Source organism: Charadrius vociferus, unplaced genomic scaffold (assembly GCF_000708025.1).
Source record: "Charadrius vociferus isolate BGI_N301 unplaced genomic scaffold, ASM70802v2 scaffold118, whole genome shotgun sequence".
In the NCBI taxonomy this organism is placed as follows: Eukaryota; Metazoa; Chordata; class Aves; order Charadriiformes; family Charadriidae; genus Charadrius; species Charadrius vociferus.
In genome coordinates, this window is record NW_009649846.1 from 716762 (window position 1) to 737649 (window position 20888).

A 20888-nucleotide genomic window follows, 5' to 3' on the forward strand; every position below is an offset into this window, starting at 1 on the left:
GGTCTGTAGGGCTCTGCCCGGCAGAGGGGAGACCGGCGGCGTTTGGCTTTTGCTGATGGAGCGCTGCTTGAAGAGGGTGTTCCGATCTCGGGGCCGCTGTGGAAGTTCAGCCCGGCAGCAGCCTGGAGCTGCTGCTGTGTGAGAGCCTGAAGCGTCGCTTCAGCTGAGAGCAGTGCAGAATTGGCGAGCGATGTACTTGATTTTGTTAAGCTGAGGGTGTCATCAGAGAAGAGAAGGCTCTGGGGAGACCTTATTGCGGCCTTCCAGTACCTAAAGAAGGCCTACAGGAAAGGTGAGGAGGGACTTTTTAACAGGGAATGTAGTGATAGAACGAGGGGTAATGGTTTTAAACTGAAAGAAGGTGGATTTAGATTAGATATTAGGAAGAAAATCTTCACTCTGAGCGTGGTGAGACACTGGAACAGGTTGCCCGGGAAAGTTGTGGATGCCCCATCCCTGGAGGTGTTCAAGGCCAGGCTGGATGGGGCTTTGAGCAACCTGGTCTAATAGGAGGTGTCCCTGCCCGTGGCAGGGGGGTTGGAATGAGATGATCTTTCCAACCAACTAGATGATCCCTTCCAACCCAAATGACTCTATGATTCTATGATATGTGCACACTCACTTGATATTTTCAGTAATTCTGGCTTAAGGTTTTTGTTTTCCTATTTTTTCTGTACTATTTCATATTTTCTGTACTTTTATCTGTTTTGATAAAATATCAATGTTGCTGTGAAGAACAGGTCATGAGCGGCAGAGAAGGTAACAGAACAAAATAGCTGAGGTGAGGCATGGAGTCCAGGAAGAGCAATATCCCCTTTCCCTTCTTCCTTGAATCAGCTTAGGACAGAGGCCCATTCAAGCGTATCACTTAAAATGTAGGCACTGGTTAAACATGGAAAACTTGGGGGAAAAAATCTGCCAAGTTGTGCGGGCATTGCGTGCATCCCAAAGCTGCCTTTAGTGAGTGCAGAACTAACTCCTCCCACTTCAGCCTGCAAGAGCTACCATTCACTTACAGCCTCAGTTTCCATCGGGGGGGTGTGGGGGGGTGGAGCAGGGAGAATCCTTGTTTAAAACGCTTTTTTAGGGCTCTAGATTTGGTCTGTAACAACCATTGCATCAGATATCCTTGGCTGACAAATCGGAGGTGCCGGTTCTCCTGCCAGCCTTGACACTCATCAGCTGGAGTCTCACCACTGGACTGCGTGGAGGTGTATGCCGGCCAAGCACGGTCTTATTCCAGAGCACAAAGCCTGCCTTTCTCTTTTAGTCATAAGTTTTTCGTTTTTCATTCCTCCTGCTTGTTAGGAATGCCCAAAAGACAGGACAGGACCCTGTTGAACTGTTCAGTTACCTCACCTGTGCTAGTAGTTCAGCCAAAATGTTGCCAGAGGGCTACACAAAGTGAGTCTATTGATGGAACTTGAAAGAAAGTAAAGAGCTGTCACTGACTTTTGCAAAGTCTTGTCTGATACTGAATTGATTTTTTTTCTCCTCCTTTTTTTTTTTTTTCCGGGGTGGGGGGAGGCTGAGCAACTTCAGCTTTCTTAGAGGTTTTTCTGAGTCATAAGAAGGTTTGATACTCGTATGTAATAAACTAGATTAATTTTGTTTTAGTAAAACCATTAGAAAGTATGCTTTCTGGTTCTTTAAACAAAACAAGTTTTTCTTTTCTGTTTCTTGCCTTCTACAAATTAAATTGACCTCAGTTTCAAAGCAGAACATTGAAACACAAACTTCTGAAAATGTTAGTTCTTAAAAATAATTTTTTTCTGTCCCGAGCTATCTGCTAATCATGTTGGAATATGACTTCAGTCTGAACATGAATTTTGCTTTAACTACTTGTGTGAAAATGTGAGATTATTCAAATGAAATGGTCTTTCCCCCGTTCAGGAATGGTTCAGTAGTTAAAGCTGAAGTGCAAGTAAACTGTCTACATGAAGAGTGTTGCCAGGCTTTGCCTCTTAGTGTTTAACTGGTGGCATAAATAAATATACTTTTTGAAAAGCTGTATTTATTTTCATGAAAAAATCACATTAAAAATATAGGATTTATTAAAATAATAGCCAATAAAATTGATAACTGTGGGCTTATTAGATTTTCTTTGACTTCCTCAGATATAGGCTCTGATTGTATTTTAATATCTTGGGGTATTTTCTTTCTGCATTTCTGTCAAGAGCTGCGCATTGCTCAGCATTAGCTTTAGACCAATTTGTGGCAAACTTTTATCTTCTAAAAAATCCCCAAATGACCCCTAGTTTTTCTCATAGCCATGGATATAGCTAACTAAGATATAGTGGCTGAAGGGAGAGGAGTAGTAATTACTTAGTAGCCAACTACTAGCAGTAAAAAACAACAAAAACCCACCCAAACTATAAAAGTAAAAGGCCATTTCAGACTACTTACCTTGCATCATCTGAGAGTCCAAAGTGATTTAGTCCTTACCAAAGCATTAAAAAAACCCAAAGAGCAGAGAGGATCAAGTTCTGGCATGGAAAGGTTAATAATTAATATATTTCAAAAATGATGATAAATTATTAATAAGAAAACCATGGTCATCGATATTCGTGTCAATAGCAGAATGAATGGAAACCCATGGCTTCGAAGCATTTTTCTTATACGAAATTGTCTTGCAAAATGAAACCAAAAGGATTTAAAGTTTACTCTCAAGTTTTACGGAGGCTAAACCAGTTTTTTTTTTTCAATTTGCTATGGGGATTTAGTGGACACTGAAATAATAAGGATCCTGACACCACATTTAATGAGGGTCATCTTACCCTGTTCAAACTGCTGTCTCGCTGCCTTGAGCCCAGTGCATCGTGCTGGGAACACAGCATCACCTTCGCAATTTGAAGAAATTCATTTTGACACCTTGGCAAAAGGTGTGAGTGGAAAACATTGGTGTGTCCTGCTGAGCCTGCACCTGGGGCTGGGGGGGGTGTCATGGCAAGAGGCTACTAGTTTGCCTGCAGCTGAGAAAGTCGCCAGATACTTAGTGTTTTGGGATGCACAGAGGATATTTTCGAGGGCAGCCTTCCACTGTTGGTGAACAGTCTTTATTTGGCTCTTTTGATCTTACCATTTTGAGTCTCTTCAGTAGAAAGAAAAAAACCTTCCTGAATTAAAATACAGAAAAATAAAGAAAGTAATGAGGCAGGATGAAGCCTGCTTGCCTTGTCAGATGCTTTCAGTACTGTAGAAGTAAATGCTATAGGACTACCTAGATATACATTAACTAAATAACAGTGATTGCTGGTGCAGAAACCACTAAGCAAACAGTTCTGTAGATTCTGGACCTGTGTCTTTCCCATATGCAAAAATGCAAGGAGATAATTTCCTGGGTACTTTAAACTGGAGAAACTTAGTTATTAGCTGAGGATCAGCTTAGTGGAGTTATTCCACTGCAAGAGGGCAACCAGGTCTTTCTTGTTTTTAATAAACGATGGTTGAAGTTGGATCAATTGTTAGCAAATTTGAATGGCAGCAGAGTTTTACCCTCTTGCTGGAACGCGGTGGTCATTATCTAGTTTGGCGGTGCATGTCGAGTCCAGGCCTGTGCTATAGAGAGGCTGCTGTAGCTCAGGAGAAGCCAAGCTACCCCTTGCGTATCATATCATATTCTGGGGGAAAAATGTTTAAAAACTTCCCCCACTGCAGTCCATGTTAAACAAGCCAGATGCACGTGGAGTAGTATTGCCTGTGCTTCTGCCTGTCTCTGTGGTACCACCTAGGAGATGGGTGGAGGGGGATTTTGCATCCAGGAGAGCAGGGGTCTGCCAGCCAGGGCAGCTTCAACCTCTCCTGATAATGTATTGACGAGCGTAATTCATTTTGTGGACTATGCAGGCTTCGTGGTTTTGCTCCAGTAAAATTGCAGCAGTTTTGCCCAGTTGCACCTCTGCAGAGGTTTGATGCCCACCTCCACCCCCTCATCCCAGCTGGTCCAAGCATGGGCTGAGTTTCGTCCAATAAATTGTTGGACGCTTGCTCTGTGCCTCCTGCACTGAGGGGAAAGAAGAAATATTTTCTGCTAGTTTGGAGCAAGAAACTCTTTATTTGAATAATAAAAAGTATATGTGTATTTTTTCAAATGCCTGAAACCACATTTTTTTGTGTATTGTTCTCTGCATTATTTATTCCTTGAAATTTTAGTGGGTCTTCTGTCATATTACCTCCTGCAAAGGAGCCTGAGTTCACAGGGCTGGCAAAGGGCGAGCTGGGGACATCGTCCATGCCTGCTTGAGACAAGAGATGGTCTTATCCATGAAATTTTAGCTAACCTGTGTTGCATTCTCCTTTATGGCACCTGATTAAATTAATTCTTTAGATGAATGTAAAAAGGCATTTCTGCACCAGTCAGAATGATTAGCCAGAATGTATCACGATCAGTGCAATTGGATCTTTGACCGGAAAAAAAGAAATTCAATATAACAGAAGTGAGTTATCTTCAAAGGGCTTTTTTCCCATTCTCTTTTAAATCCAAATACATATATGTATTTTATAGCGCTGTTTATAGTTAATACTGCGCTACAAAGTAGCCATGATAAATTTCTAGCTGAAATATGGTCTCTGTTGCTTACTTCAGCAATCAAAATGCTAGAAATGAAAATGTTTGTTCTTTCACCCACCAGAATGAGTTATTCACATGAGCCTGGATAGGACCTTACAAGACTCTCACATGATATATGAATACTTATAATGTGGATGTGCACCATTGCTGGGATGTGCAAGGCAAGCTGTGGCAAAACATGGGGTTCAAATCTCTTGGAAGTGCAGTGTGGCTGGACTCGGCAGAGATTTGCTGTCTTGTCTAAATGGACTTGGAGAGAAAAATGTGCCTAGCAGGAGTTTTCAAGTCAGAAGAGCTTTGGTGTCAGGCAGAATTGAAAATGAGATTCGTGCAGTTGAATTAGAATCTATGCAAAGAAGATGTCTTCCTTCCAAAAGGAGGGACTAACTGTATGATTGTAGTTGGCTTTAGCATGCCTGAACACACCCTTCTCATTGCCTGACAGCTGGATTGCCCAGCATAGCTGGGTGAGCTGGTATTTTATGTTATAGTCACCCACCTTGGGAAAACAACTGGTGTCACAGTCAGGTGTTGCGCCTGGCACATGGGTGCCCTGCCGGAAATCACTGGGGAGAGATGTGGGTAGGGAGCAGAATCCTAATGGAATGCTTTCTTCCCTTCCTCAATTAATTTAAGTAGGAACAAATGAGTTGTTTGTGCAGACAGTTAAATTCTCATCAGTAGTCTTCAGAGTAAACAAAGTATATGTGAACTTTGCAGCCCTGTGCAGACAGCACAGCACTGAGCCCCTCTCTCTGTGTATTGAGTATGCAGGCAGGGATTGGGGTGGTGCAAATCAGCGTAGCTCCACTAGCAGGAAAAACAGCAAGCCAAAAGATACGCAGCAAACAGTACTCCTGCTTGTCTACGGACAGCCGGAATAGTTCACTTTATATTAGGTGACAAATAGCTACTGAAAGAGCATAAGCTTTTTTTTTTTTTCACCCTAGCTGTGGGTTGCACTTAAAAGGAGTTGTAAATGCTAACTTGATCTTTCGCTAAAATGTGCTGTTAACGTCATCCTCAATTCCAGCAGGCTGTGATGGAATATAGCAGAAAAAATCCACAATAATTATTAGTTGTAACAATTCCTATTATAAGAAAGATGTTTCTTTTTACAGTGAGAACAATTAATCACTGGAACAACCTTCCCAGGGATGTTGTGGAGTCCCCATAGCTAGAGGTCTTCAAGACGTGACTGGACAGGGTGCTAGATAATCTCATCTAGGCTCCCTTTCCCTTGAAAGGTTGGACCAGGTGATCTTTTGAGGTCCTTCCCACCTGGGCTGTTCTAAGATTAATGCTTTTGTGTTTCCTTAGCACTGCTCAGCTTAGAGTCTCAGCTCACTTTCAAAGACTCAGGTCTCAGAAGAGCCTGAAGGCAGTCATGCCCTATCTCCGTGTTGCAGATTTCTATTGCTCAAAGTCAGAACGGGATTCAAGTGGAGGATGAAGGATTTAACTCAGGCCGTGTGTATCAAAACCTCTCTTGATGAGACTAGAACCTGCCATTGGTTTGAGCCTGCCCAGATGAGCTGCTTGAAGATGCTTGCAAATCATTGCAGTCTCCATCAGTGGTGGTCTGAACTGGCCTCACTTCTTATATGGCTGTCATGAGGTTAGACTTAATCTTCTGTGTAGACAAACCCCCTGCTTTCTGGTAAATCAGAACAACATGGATAGGGAGTAGAAAAAGAATAAAGCGTCAATCTGAAAAATGGCATTTTTCCCTGTACAGCTAGCAAATATTTTTTTTTTTTTTAAACTTGAATGTTTAATTCTAAGCTTACTGTGTTGTCTTTTATATTCACAGGCATATTTTGAAAACGATAATTCTGGGCCAGATGCTCTCCTTGTTTATCTGTGGGACTGCTGTTACAAGCCAGTACCTAGCAGAAAAATACCAAGTGAATACTCCAATGTTTCAAAGTTTTATCAACTATTCTTTGCTTCTTCTAGTTTATACAACAATGCTGGCATTCAGGACTGGTATGTGAAATATGGGATGGGATATTCTGGTTCATCTTTTTTTTTTTTTTTTTTTTCTACGTTTTCCTTTCAGATTTTGAAAGAACTTAATACTCGTCCTAGTTTTTTAAAGTTTCTTGAAAAAGCTGAAATTCCTGCCTTGTAATAACACATGGAAATGAATTTCACAGATTAAATGTGCATTTAATTTGATTTTATTTCATATCTGTTTAAAATTATGTGCTCTTTGGTTTCAAGTCCTATGTTATATTAGACAAAATCAGCTTTTTTGTAACAAGCTGCTTTAGCAGAGGCTATTTAATATTCCTCCTATTCTTATTAACTTAATCTTTAAACAACTCTAGCCTTGTGGGTTTTTTTCCTCGTGTGGAAGAATTTGTGTGCTTTTTACCATTTGCATTTTATCCTCCCAGGCTGCATTTGGCTGTTATTGTATCTTTCTCAAGCAGGGGCAACCAAAATCAAACATCTCAGTATTATTTATGCTTCTAAAAAGCAAGATTCCTGCGCAACATTTGGTTGGAAAGGAACACACATTGATTGCTGCTTTCTTCTAAACAGGCAGTGACAGTCTTTGGCAAATTTTGAAACAGCGGTGGTGGAAGTATGTTTTTTTGGGGCTGGCTGATGTTGAAGCCAATTACATGATTGTAAAAGCCTACCAATACACGACCCTCACAAGTGTGCAGGTAAGCACTCTTTTAGAACTGTTGCTTTTATTACAGTTTTGGACCGGTTTCTGAAATGAGCTTTGTAGGACAGACATAGAAGCTATTTAGGCCTGAAAAAGCTTTCCAATATCTATTTTCTCTCTGCAGTACAGAGAAGAGCATCCTGCATCATGAATACCATTTCCAGGAAGCAGAGAAAATTGGCTGGTATTACCCAGTGCCAGCTCTTGAGCTGAACTCCAATTATTTTGATAGAAAGCACTTCTAAGAGTTTGCTGACAGCCACTCAGGATTTTCTCCTGACAGAAAATAAAGATTTAGGACTAGATAACGCACACTCAGCACAGGTTCTTGCTGATAAGAGTAATGTAGATCTCTTGCCTAGTCGTAGAAGCTGCGGGAGGTGTGAGATGTAACCCTGCACGTGAGGACATGCTGATAGTTAGCCGGTGTTGCTGACTGTGCAGTGAGCGGTCAAGCCTATGGCTTTTGGCTGTGGCACTTCAGTTCAGGCCCCTCTCTGGAAGAGATGGAAGGGAGGTCAGCGTGCCAGGCTCCTCAAGTGGCAGTAAACATCCTCTGTAACGCCAGTGCTTGGTGCTGCGTTGCTGCACTGGGATAAAGCCTGTGTTCTGAAATAGCTTTTTCACCAGGAGGGCTGAGGCTGGGTTTCTTTGTCAACCTGTGTGGCCGGAAGAGTTAGTGCCTTCTCCTTCCAGCTGCATGCTCCTGACCTTGCACAGCCAAATCTTTTGAGTGAAGCAGCTCAGGACGCTGAGCAAAGTCAGAGTAAACCCTGCCTTTTGCTGGGCTATTGGAGACCCCTGTCAGTCCCCCCTCCCCCTGAGTTAGGTCCCTGCCGGGCTCCGCAGCTGCTGCTGGAACAGGGGAGGGGACGTGTCTGGGGCTGTGCCAGCCTATGCCTGCTCTTACTGATGGTGGATCTGTGGCTGGGGTCGTGGCCCCACTTACCTGATTAAAGAAAGTAATGTACCATACAGAATTGGTTGTTAGTTGGAAAGGAGTGTTGAGATGTCAGTATTTTAGAGTCAAAGTAACAAGGGTTAATATTTAAAAGAATTACCTGTAAAGCAATAAACTCCTGTGGTCTGGGCTCTCTTTAGAGAACTGCAGTAACTTTTCCTTGCATTATTTAAAGACCAGTAACATATGCCTGATGGATTATTATTGTCACATTTCCACTTCATACTTATGTGTTATGACTCATTAAGCTTTTAATTTCCTTAGAAATAATGCCTAAGAAATCAAAGCTTTAAGAATGACACATTTCAGTCTCAAGACCAAGTTAAGCTGATAATCGAGACACTGTTTGATCATACAGTTTACAGCAGAAAACGCCAGGACTTTGATCCAGGTTCTCAGAAGTAGTAAAGCTATTCCCATGATTTCTTTCATAGAAACTAAGAAATAATAGATAAAGTAGGTTGTCCTGTCTGGTTGCCAAACTCGAGCATTTGCTGAACCTTCTTCCCATGTGGTAACCTTCATACTGATGCTTAAATGTCAGTTCAGTACTTACAAACTTGTTGAAACTGCCTGTTGCAGTAGGGTTTCTTCCACATTCCCCGAAGCCACCAGTCAGAAATGAGATACAGGACAAAAAAAAAAAAAAGAAAGCCTGTGATTTGCTCTGGTGCAAGGCATTTGCTGTCTGTCAGTAACAAGCAGTTCTGCAGCTACATCAGAACCTGTGGTTCAGAGGACCCAGCCTGATGTCCTGTCTGCAGTACTGGCTGTGAGTGGATACCCATGGAGCATGAGGGCAACACAGGAATATATGGCACCTTCCCGAATACAGGGAGGGTAGTCACCGTTCAAATGCTGGCTGGCTGGAGCTTCAGCTCAGCCCTCGAAAACTTGTCTTCAAATAGAAGTTTTCTCAGCTCAACAAGGAACTTCCATGTATTGTCTCACACATGCACACAAAAGCAAAACTGATTTTCCTTTAGTTCTCAAATCCTAGCATTGCACGGAAGGGGTTGGGAGATTTTTAAGGAGATAACATGGGGATAGCAGCTCTCGTTTCTCTGTAATTAAAGAAGAAGACTTTGATCTGCAGCTGCGACTCTGTTTGGCTGTGGCTTAGGCAGTGCCAATGAGATTTCTTGCTGCCAGTGTCCTTCTGTCTTGTGTTTCTCTGTAATTAAAGAAGATGACTTTGATCTGCAGCTGCGACTCTGGCTGTGGTTTAGGCAGTGCCAGTGAGACTTCTTGCTGCCAGTGTCCTTCTGTCTTGTGGCAGGACTTGACTGCTGCTGTTTGACCGCATATTTCATAGCAAAAAACAAGCAGCGTAGCTGTGCTTTCATGCTGTTAACATATTATTGGGCACAATTAGCATTTGCTCTGTGGATAATTCAGGTGGAGGCATTTTATAGGCAGCTATTGACATCATATCAGCTGATGGAAGAGTGTTAACCTCAACAGGAGAAAATGCAGTATGAGCCCCTGGGGGTCAGCTGGAAGCTGTCTGAAGGGAGCTGTGCGGGGAAGCGAGGAGGATGAGCTGTTGAGCTTTCTTGCTCAAAAAGCCGTGTGGAGCTGGCAATTATAAGCAAACCGTTGACCTCCAACAGTCTATGATAATTTATTAACCATGTATTAAAACATCTTTTAATAATTTACTCACCCTACCTTTAAAACCTCCTATGAAAAGTGTGGCCAAAGCCTGGTTTGAGTCAACACATTTGTAAATCAAATCAACAGGTTATCTGTTTTTTCCCTTGTAAAAGTACAGGCTGGAATTGAATAAGATGAGAGTTTGCTGACGCTCTACTGGCAATAGTAATCAGTGCCACAGTACTGCTGTAAATGTCATAAAACATTAATAAAAAAACTTTATTCTTTTAAATGTTTCCATTGACACAATTCATTGCAATGTTACATCTGCTTTGCACCTCTTTGATCTTGATCCTGTACAGGACAGAGCATTTTCCACCGAAGAGCTCTGTAACTTAGTAGATAAAGGAAAGGCAAGATCCAGTAGTTGGAAATCAGATTTCTTCTGTCTGTAATTGAGGGTAATTGTCCCCTGGAATAGATTACCAGGACGTGTTCTTCGTCATTTGGTGCCTGTGTGTCCTGGCTGCAAGTCCTCTAACCAGGATTCTGTAGCTCTACAGTATGTTATTGGTTTGAATGCTGCAATTCCCCATCCGGCGTTACTGAAGGAGCCTCTGGCTCGTTATGTACTACTCCCTTACATCCTAATTAAGATATTTTTTTTTTTTATAATGGGTTTTGTCTTTCACTCTTTCTGTTTGTGTTGAAAAACTGCTGGGAGACTGGAAAAGCCACATAGACCCTGCTAACTGTGATATTACTACTACCAGGGCTGTAAAAAATTTGCTTTCTAATGTTTGTACTATTTTTTGTTGTACAAGACTAGTCAAAACAGTCAAATTTGGATGAAATGTTAGGAGGTTTTTTCTTGAGCCTAGGCTAAGGGTAAGATAGAGGAAAAAGCCTGTGACTAGATAGGAACCCACAGTATGATATTTGTCAGTAAGGCAAAATTGTATTGAAATACATGGTATCACACATTAGGACTTGGGTGGTTGTGATGTCTCATAATATAGTCTAGGCTTTTGCACTTGATAGACTTTACAAACTAGACAAGCTGGAGGCAATCCAAGGAGCTAAGACAAACAGATGGAAGGGTTAGAGGCACTGATAGGATTTAACCTGTAATAACTCCCCTTAATGCTATGCTTATAAGACTTTAATATGTATAGTTATGAACAAGTAAAACCAGATGTATCATGAAAGTCTTACAAGTTTGGTTAAAACCCTTGGGGATCATGGCTGAACGAACAGAAGCCAGCACAGAGGACTACTGCGGTGGTGCACTTAGGCAGGCAGAGGTTGGCAATAAACATTAAGGACTAAGGGCTCTTGGCTTGATTGTAATGATTATGCCCCAGTCCTATTGACCTGGACCTAATACTTCTTAGTGACTTCAAGAGGCCAAGTTTTAAGGGCTGACATTTGAGAGTAATTTGTGAACAGTTTTTGGAAGGCTGACTATATGTTCTGCTGGAGACTGTTCCCTTACATGTTCCCTACTGGCACTCTACTGAGACAGGTCAGAAAATACACCTTTATTTTCCTCCAGGCAAATTCAGAAACAAAGTCTATTTTGTTGAATTAAATATTAAACCAATTATGATTAGCTCAATGTTCTCGGTATTATTTGGTTATTTTAGAACATTATGCCCATCTTATGTTGCAGTGTATTTTTCTGTATTAAGTACATAGCTAACTCTTGATATTTTCTGTAATAAAGGAGAATGGGTAGAAGATGAGTGGGTCTAACAGCAGGGCAAAGAAGCGTAGGATTTTAGGAACACACAGAGTGGATAATGGAGAAAGGAGAGAGAAGTTGGTGTCACTGCTTGTCATGGAGGGCAGACATCCTTGAAACTCAGCTATTAAGTCTGCTCGGGGCTGTGTCTGCAACCACATCCAAAACTTTGGCTGCCATGTGTGTCAGCTGCCAGGACGTGGGTGAATTAGAGCAGGTTACCTGCTCCTGACTCTATTAGAGTAATGAAAGTGCATTGGTGGCTTGTACATGCTTTTGTGGGAAGCTGAAAGATTGGGGAGGTTACTTTAGGAAAGCTGTTCTTCCCTTCCTATCTTCCTTCTACCAATTTTACCCATGGGTCCCAGCACATGTACCAATTTTCAGCTGGATCCAGTTGGGGGGGAAAAAGCATTCCAGATCAAAACTTCAGGGTCAGATTCTTGCCCTAGTCACTTCAATGTGAAATCAAATCACTTGTGTCCTTCAATAGTTCCAGATTTTTACTTTGTGTATGTGGAGCCCTAAATTCTAATTACAGATTTGAGGAGGAGTGAAAAGACGAGCTAGACAAAACCTGCTGGGGAGAAAAGGAAATACTGGTGAACTGCCTCCTTGTATTGGTGTCACGGGGAGCAATGTGGTTTCAGAGCAACATCCTAGCATTCATTTGTGAAGTGTCAAAGATCCATCATTGGAAGAGTTTCTATATCAATGCCTTTCTACCAGGAGAGAGTGGACCCCCAACCCCAGCTCCTCCTTCACTTGCAAAATGCTTTTCATGGTGAAGTGTGGGTCTGACCCCTCTTATAAACGAATCCACTGGGGTTGTTGTGTGGCTTTCATTAACATCTGGTAGCAATGGAAAGTAAAATAATTTGCTTTCAGGACAGTGCAATCCAGATTTGGGTTGGGTTTCTAATCCAAACTGTTTCTCTGTACACACAGCTGCTGGACTGTTTCGGGATTCCTGTGCTGATGGCTTTGTCGTGGTTCATTCTCCGTGCAAGATACAGGCTGATCCATTTTCTTGCTGTTGCTGTCTGTTTGCTGGGCGTAGGAACAATGGTGGGTGCAGACATTTTGGCAGGGAGGCAGGACAGCGAAGGTAAGGAGCCCTTTATTGCCGGTTGGCTTTTTTTTTTTCCATACAGCAGTGCGTTTTTCAACAAGAGCAAACGCAAGGGGAGTGGGTATAGTTTTATTTTAAAAGAGAACAGGAGAAGACACGCTGCTGTTTGTATTTCTTGTCCAAGAAGATAGTGGCTGAGGAGACACTGATTTTATAGGGAGCTGTGAAATTTGTTTGCTTGTAGATTTGGATAATTTCTTCCACCTTAAAAGAGAGGTGCTTGTGTTAAGCTTAAATTTTGCTGCTGTTCATCAGAGCTGATGAAAGGTCTCATTGGTGAAAGCTTGTTCACTTTTACTAATCATGTGAGATGGTCTAATAACAGACGCTGCCTCTCCCCGCAAACCGTCTCTTGCTTCCACGGTCTCAGCCTGCTGAGATTTGCAGTTTTCTATAAGCACAAACAGCAAATCAAAAGTTACTTAAGAGCAAGCTGACTTCTCTGGGTTACTTTTGGCAAACCCAACAGAAATGTTCCTCGTATCCCCGAGGCCCACACGCCACAGCCTGGAAAGCAGGGGCTTAGGATGGGAGAGCAAGAGGAGATGTGGGCAGGATGCTGGGATTACTGGGACCTGCGGGAGGGAGGCTGGGCTCTGGGGACCACAATCCAGCTGGGCACAGATGAGGCCAGGTCTCGTCTTTATGACAGATACCTAAGTCAACTCATATTGTAGCAATCTTATTTTGAATAAGAATTTTGAGTTTTCAGAGCTAGTGGGTGTGAGGCAAAGTAAATTTCAGGGCATTGCCTTCATCAGGCAGCATAGAGATAAGCCTGTTTGGCGTTATTTTGGGGCCCTACCTACAGTAAGGCCCCCTCAAAGCAAACGGAGGTTTAGCTTTAATGCTACATGGGAGGAGTATCTCAGCCCTAAGGGAGAAGAATCTTTCCCTGAGACTCTAGGACAGTTGTGCTTTGTTTGCTGACCTGGGTATCCTTACTACTGCTTACCCTCATACTTCAGACATGCTTTCTTAGTGATTGCCAGCTGGCTCAGGGAAGGAGATTTTAAATCAATTCAAGGGTTTAAACAGCAGTGATACTCTTGCTATTTAGCTGATGCATAATGGCATTTACTTGATGACTGATTGTATCACAGGGAGTCCCATTTGCACTGTATAAATAAATCACAGCAGGACACACGATAGCACCCATCTGCAGCGCCCACTTCAGACCTGTCATAAACTTGAAGCCAAGTCCAGGTCCCGCTGAAATCAATAGACTGATTCCAGCATGACTTGAATCAGGCCTTAGTGCAAAAGCAGGGGCAATATTCAGAAAGGTGGAGAGCATCTCTAATGGGGAATTTTCTGAAGACCCTACAGTGTCTAAGGTCAGCAGAAGTAGAATTGGACCAGATGATGCAGCAGTGGCTTGTTCAGGATGAGATTTCGGTGCTGGGTTTGCTCATCTCAGACGGTGCCGGGTGAGATGAGCAGGTTGCAGAGTCTGTGCTCAGCCACCAAGCCACTCATCTGCACACACAGCAGGTGATTCCTTTCCCCTCACCCTGGAAGGCGCTAGGAAGACAGAGATGTTAGAGATAAATTTGCTTGTCTTTTTCAGGAAAGTTAAAAAGTGTTTGTAGCATTACCCTTATTGTGGATTAATATTTCTGTACAGGTAGTGACGTGGTGATTGGAGATGTCTTAGTGCTTCTTGGTGCTTCTTTGTATGCCATTTCTAATGTGAGTGAGGAATACATTGTGAAAAATCTGAGCAGAGTGGAGTTTCTAGGAATGGTGGGATTGTTTGGGACTATTATCAGCGGTCTGCAGCTGTAAGGATCTAATATTTATTTTAAAACTAATTAAGAATATTCTACAGATGATTGCTTGTCTACCATGAAATGATATTGTTATTAATTTAATTCTTTTGTTACGTCTACATTTGGCCTATATGGGAGTCCTTCTACTTGAATTTTATTTTTGTTGCTAATTAGCATCTGTTCTATATCCTTTTTATTTGCACTACTCTTATTACAGCAATTCTAAAGCCGAAATCCTGCCATTGAACACATACAATACTTGGCTGTATTTTTGGTTTTGTTGATCTTCATGAGGACGCTCAGTATGCTGAGGACTGTTCACAGGAACATATTTCTTAATAGACTTTCTCTGTGGAAAATTTTAGGAGATAATTGTTAGCAGGAGGTCTTCCGTATTAAACGTCAGTTTAAAATGAAGCCATGTATATTCTTACAAATAACCACATTAGAGTAACAGACCATATGCACTTAAGTCTATCTAATGAATTTTATGTTCCTCATTTCTCATCATTACAGTTAATAATTTCTTCAAATGGTCTGTCAAATAAAACTGAAACTCTGAAGAATGAAAAAGCCTGGGAAGAAGGCATAAGAATTAAATAAAAGCGCTCTTGACTTTCAGGCACTTTAATTTTTAAGTCTTTTTTCATGCTTGTTAGATGTTGGAGTTAGTGTCATTCAGTAACATTTCAAACAAAAAATTAAGGGGTTATAAATCAAAATGTTTCTTATATATTCTGGTAATTAAATTCTCTATTTGAATATGCTATGCCTTTTTTTCTTTTTTACTATATTATATCTTTTCTCTAACTCTAGAGCCATTGTGGAACATAGGGAGATAATGAGAATTCAATGGAACTGGAAAATTGGTATGTGTATGACAAAATGATGTGCATTTTTACAGAACACTAGAAAATGATAATCATTTAGACTTTGAATGCTGGGGATTTAATTTTCTTTCTCTGGATACTAAGCAGCATTCATCTTATTGTCACAAATTTACTTTCTGCAAACTTTGCAGCTCAGGAAAGAGATAAGGTTTGCAGGATTGATCATTAAAACCTTTGAGCTCAGGTTTTGCATTTTTCATATAGCATGAAACAATTTTTCAAAATAAACTGCAAAAAGGGAAAATTAAACTTGTTTAATCAGAGATATGTTTGGTGTTGGAACATCACAAGAATGTTTTTCTGTTGTCCTACCTAAATGAAATACCGGGAAAATGGTTTTTGTGACACATTTTGATCTCAGCAGAACTGTACGTTATTAAGAAATGTGGCTCTGAATGTCTTCAGTCAGCTCTTATGTTAACTGGGAAAGAACAAGAACTTTATTGTATAGATACAATAATTTTGCAATACAGGGTAGTCTTGAAAAAGAAGTATTTCTGCTATGTTCTTCTTAAATTTACATTCCCATATCTTTTAGGAGACTTTATCCTAAAAGATAAAAATGCATAGTTTTAAAGCATCTGAAGAATATCAGTGTTCTTTAAAATCATTATTCTGTGCCTTAGGAGTAAATTGTCATCTTGTTTTACAGCATTGCTGTTCACAGTCTTTGCCCTGTGTATGTTTGGGCTGTATAGCTTCATGCCAGTGGTGATTAAAGTTACCAGCGCAACCTCGGTCAACCTGGGTATTCTGACTGCGGATCTCTACAGTCTCTTCTTTGGGCTTTTCCTCTTTTCCTATAAGGTAAGTACCTTCATTCTTTCACTATATTTTCAGTTAGTTTTTTTACTCCAAAATTGTAAATAAAGCATAATGTTCTTAAAAGCCCCTGAACAATAGTTTACACTTGCACATTTCCACAGCTTGTATTGTTCGTGGTTGGTAGATGTCAATCAGAAGGACTCATACTTAGTTAATTACATAGCATGGCACCATTAGGCGGATAGTGATTTTCAACAATTTCACACCTGGTGGAATATGTTAGAGATAATCTTAAGAGATAGTAAATAATTTCCCAAGGTGTTCAAATGGTAGAGTTCTTGCTGTAATCCCTGTGTGGAACTGTATGTTAGATTTGAGATTTGGTTCATTTCTCCAAGTGTCCAAAGAAAGGCTTTGAATCTCCCTGTCCTGAGAGACTTTGGATGTCTGAGAGAAGCAGTTTGGCTTGATTTCCAGAAATTAGTAACTTCTTTTAGAAATTTAATCTGTTAATTATAAACATCTTGGGAGACAAATCAAGCTCTCTCAGTGCTGCTGCTGAGGAGAGACTGAAGGAATGGGGGGGTGGGAAAAAAGCAGATAAATATGGTATTCTGTATGGTCTCCAAAAGGCAGTTACTTTTATTGCTGTCTAAAATATTTTTGATAGTGTCTATTCAAGCTAAATAGCAGTGCTAAAAAGATTTAATTCCACCCTGCACTATTCATCCAGAATAATTTGTGGGAACCTAGCTCGTTACAGCAATTGGAGTAATTGAGTCAGTGACTCGGTGACTGGAAGGGCTTAGTGAGAAGCTTGTGAACTTTGCTTAAGAACTTAATTTGTATTATTCCATGTGGTTGCTTTCTCTTCAGCGTTATGGAGAGCCAGAAGCTTTTAGATCAGATTTGTTTCTGAAAATGAAGGCAGATTTATTTTACAGCGTGGAGGTCTGTTAATGGTAGGATCTGGCTACAGCTAGATTATCCTTTTCAAGAGTCTCTTAGCTCAGCTTTCCTCTCTGTTTTGGGTTCCAAAATTTGCTCCAAGCTACAAAGCATCCATCAAAAATGAATGTATGAAGCGAACCATGCTTACATTCTAACAATTACAAAATCCTTCCTGAGTCACTTTCAAACATGTATTTTGGAGCCCAGATAGCTTAACTCAAGAAGTGATTATAAATTTATATTCATAATAGTAAAGAGGAAGAAGTAAGCAAGAGCTTTTACTTTTAGTCTTTAGGATTTTTAGCTTATTTTGGGGAGAGGTTTTTCTGGCAGCAGATCATCCCATGATTACTAACTGTGGGGTATTCTGGTAGCACAAAGGAAAAATGAGTTAGAGAAGACTTTGGGGTTGTATTATGAGAGAATTTCAGATATTTATTAAAATAGGAACTTGCATCTGTGGTTAGAAACAATGAAGCAGCAAAAAGGGGAGCAATAATAATGCTGCACCAGGCTTAGGAATTTATGAGGTTTTGACTTGAGCACAGTGTTTTGCTGACGCGCTCAACTTCTCAGCCCCAACAGAGTCTGTTTAAGGTGAAATGTGAATTTTGCATACCTGTTTTGCTGAGCTCTTTTTTTCTTCTTTTACTCCATAGTGAATCTTTGCTGTGCTTGTTCCTAATGAGCTCATTATATAGATACCTGCAATCCCTCAAGAGATATTAAAAAAGGTCTCCAAATGCTTCTGTTGTATAAACTGCTATGGAAGGGAGTATACTGCAAATGCAGACACTAGATGGAGTTACAGTCCTCCAGTAACATTCCAAGTAGTCTTTACGTTTCATAGTGAGTGTGGGAATATAAACTGCACAGGCACAACTGAACTCAAGTGTCTGAAGCAATGAAGTTTGTGGAATATTTGAAATTAAAAAAAAAAAGAAGAAAAAAAGCCCCAGGAAAAGACCACTGAGCCCTCCCCAAATGTGAAAGAAACAAGAAGAAGAAAAGAGCATAGGCTTGTTGGAGCAGCATGGTTAAGGTTCACTGGTGTCAATAGCTGCAAACACATAGGCAGGTCTTGACTCACAGCTACGCTGCAACAGCTCTGGCACCCTGGCTTGGTGACTGTGTCCATTCACACAGGAATTAGTTCTCAGCAGGATCAGAGACACCTGCTGCCTTGTACACACTGCGAGAGGGGGTTTGGCAGTTACTGTGGCCACCCAGTCTCGCCTGCCAGCCGGGTGTCCTTGCCTGTAAACACATGTTCCCTCATGGCCTTCGGTTGCACTCTGGAGAAGTCCTACAGGTGCCTTGATACAGCCCCAAACTTTGCCCATTTGACAAGGATGGGTCAGTCATGGGTAGGGCCACAGACATGGCTGCTGCCCCCATCAGGACATCTTCAGGGCTTGGTGCTTCCTCCTGTGCAGAGTGGTCACTTGAGTCCAAGCTCCTCCGGGCAAACAGCCAGCAAGGTGAGGAGAGAGGGCATGTGTCACAAGGCCACTGTGTTTCTGTCTGCTTTTCCTTTTGCATAGTGCTGTCCAAGGGTTTCCAGGCCAAGTGACTACCAGCTAGGAATTGCAATGCCTTAATTGTTGATGCCTCAGCCTTCTTTGGATCAGAGTCCAGTGACTATGATCAGGTCCTACTGTTCATTTAATCCAGCTCTGCTGCTTGATAAACTACAACATATTTTTCAAGCATGTCTAAGGAAGCTAAGGAGGTTAGGCAATACTGACAGTGGGAGGTAGGATGTACCGTGTCCTTCATCCTACTGGTTAATCAGTGTGGTTTGGCAAAGGCAATATGGAGGACTTCAACAAATCTGCTGGAAAAGTGTTCCTGGCTGTGTATAAGTTGAACACTTTGTGTTATTAAATCTGGTGTTATGAAGTAAGCATTTATTTTTCTGTCAAGGTGGGTGAATGTCAGCGATTGGAGTCTGTTGGACTTTTAATTGGCAAGCAAGCGATAGTGAATGAAATGCCTGATGTAGCTCGGCAGTTCATGCTCTTGTGTCACACCACTCTTACCAGCGCACAAATGCCAGTCTTGTAAAAGGAGCCCCAGTCTTCCTCTGTTCAAGGGCTTGATGGGTGTAGAGAGCAAACTAGTTTTGCTTCAGTAATAACACTTATCTAGCCCTGCAGATGGTTAAGAGAGCTGTGCAGAGAACCAGCTGCTCTGGTGACTTGCAGTAGGATGGAGAGATTCACCTCTTGCCAGGACCTGAAGTATTTGGCTGTGCTAAACCAAAATTCTCTTAGGGATACAGTGTTGCAGCATTCATGTGTGTAAACAACTATCCTTCAGTATCACCATTATTTACAGCCATTTGTTATCTGTTAAGATTCTTGTATGTAGACCTAAGGAAACTCCCTGTCCAACAGCATTGAGGATGAGATGCAGAGAAAACCAGCCAGCACCTTGAGTCCATCAGTGAATGGAGCTGTTGAATTTTGATTTTCAGACCTGAATACAGATTGTGCTGATAATCCTCATTAAAATCATTTTTAAAAGGAAGGGTAGCTTTCACGTTCTTAAAACAAGGCAGCATTGACATGTTTTTACATCAGACAAGACTTAATGCGTCTCTTTCTTTCCTCTGCCAGTTTTCAGGTCTTTATATCCTGTCCTTCGTTATCATCATGGTGGGCTTCATCTTGTATTGCTCCACTCCAACTCGAACAGCAGAACCCACCACCTTGCCACAGCCCGGCACCACCGGCTTGGACAACGCTGCACTAAAGCTCGAGGAGAATGACAGTGAAACTCCAGCCATAACTGTACAGTTCACGAGAGGAGAAATTGTGGTGGTCAGCACTGATTAAAGAAATGGCAGCATTTCAAAACAGAGCTTTTTTTTTTAACTGCCAAATTTCCCTCAAATATTAATCTGGAGAATTGTTCTACTGCCAAGGCATATGTCATGCCGCACCGGTTTTAATGCACTGGATAGACTTTTAAGGCCAGATCCTCAATCAGTGAAACTGTATTGATTTACCCTTGCAGAAAATCTGGCCCTTAGAAGAAGACAGAGTAGTATTTATGTGGAGTCTCTGGGAAGTGAGAGACCGTTGTTTTTAAATGCTTAATTAACTTAACAACAAATGCTTGGGGGAAAAAACTAAGCCAAAGCATGCTCTCAGGTCACTAACCGGGGCAAATGTTTTATATTGCATTAGGGACCCAAATCTGCAAGATGCTATCTGAGGGCTTCATGGTTCCCACACCTCAGTGCCAGGTGCTCTCAAATAGCGTCTTGCAAAAGCCGCTTGGCTTCTCATAGGATTTAGTTCTGCAAGCTGTACTACGTACATAGACCTGCAATGTGCTGATGGACTTAATTCCTCCGCTGGAGGATTTGCTTCTTACATTCCACCCAAGTGTTCGTCTCTTCATATTGCTGCACTCCCTGTCGCAGCTGGGGCTGCTACAAGTATTTTATTTTGCTAGTAAGGGAAGTTTGAATGTATGTTTTCTTAATACCTTCTTTTTCTCTCGCAGTGGCCTGTTGTTTGATGCATTCCCGCTAGGTGGAGTTCTTTCTTCTGGATGAGAGCAGAAGGGTTTAAAGTGAAGTTCTCTTCTCAGTGAATTTCTCCCTGAAATGGGACTCATTTCTGCAGAAAGATTTGAATAAGATTGGCATTTCTTAAAAAGATGGAAGTATCTTAGCCAATCCTCATTGCAATAATGGCAATCTCCAAAAGGTTAAGTGCTTTCAGTAGATTCATTGGCAGTTTTCTTCCCTCTCTTCATATTTACAGTAAATGATTAAAAAATATGAGGCTGCAGTTTTAACATCAGTAAAA

The 20888-nt window shown here is 41.4% G+C and overlaps 1 protein-coding gene across 1 annotated transcript in view; it reads left to right on the plus strand.

Moving 5' to 3' along the window:
• Positions 1–20001, plus strand: part of SLC35F2 (solute carrier family 35, member F2) — a 20903-nt gene extending 902 nt beyond the window's left edge. The window contains exons 2-9 of the mRNA XM_009890926.1: positions 1309–1404; positions 6384–6559; positions 7121–7248; positions 12503–12662; positions 14314–14470; positions 15275–15327; positions 16001–16155; positions 19686–20001. Coding sequence (XP_009889228.1) covers positions 1309–1404; positions 6384–6559; positions 7121–7248; positions 12503–12662; positions 14314–14470; positions 15275–15327; positions 16001–16155; positions 19686–19904 — 1144 coding nt within the window. The 3' untranslated portion in view covers positions 19905–20001. The remainder of the gene's footprint in view (positions 1–1308; positions 1405–6383; positions 6560–7120; positions 7249–12502; positions 12663–14313; positions 14471–15274; positions 15328–16000; positions 16156–19685) is intronic.
• The last annotated feature ends 887 nt before the right edge of the window (positions 20002–20888 follow it).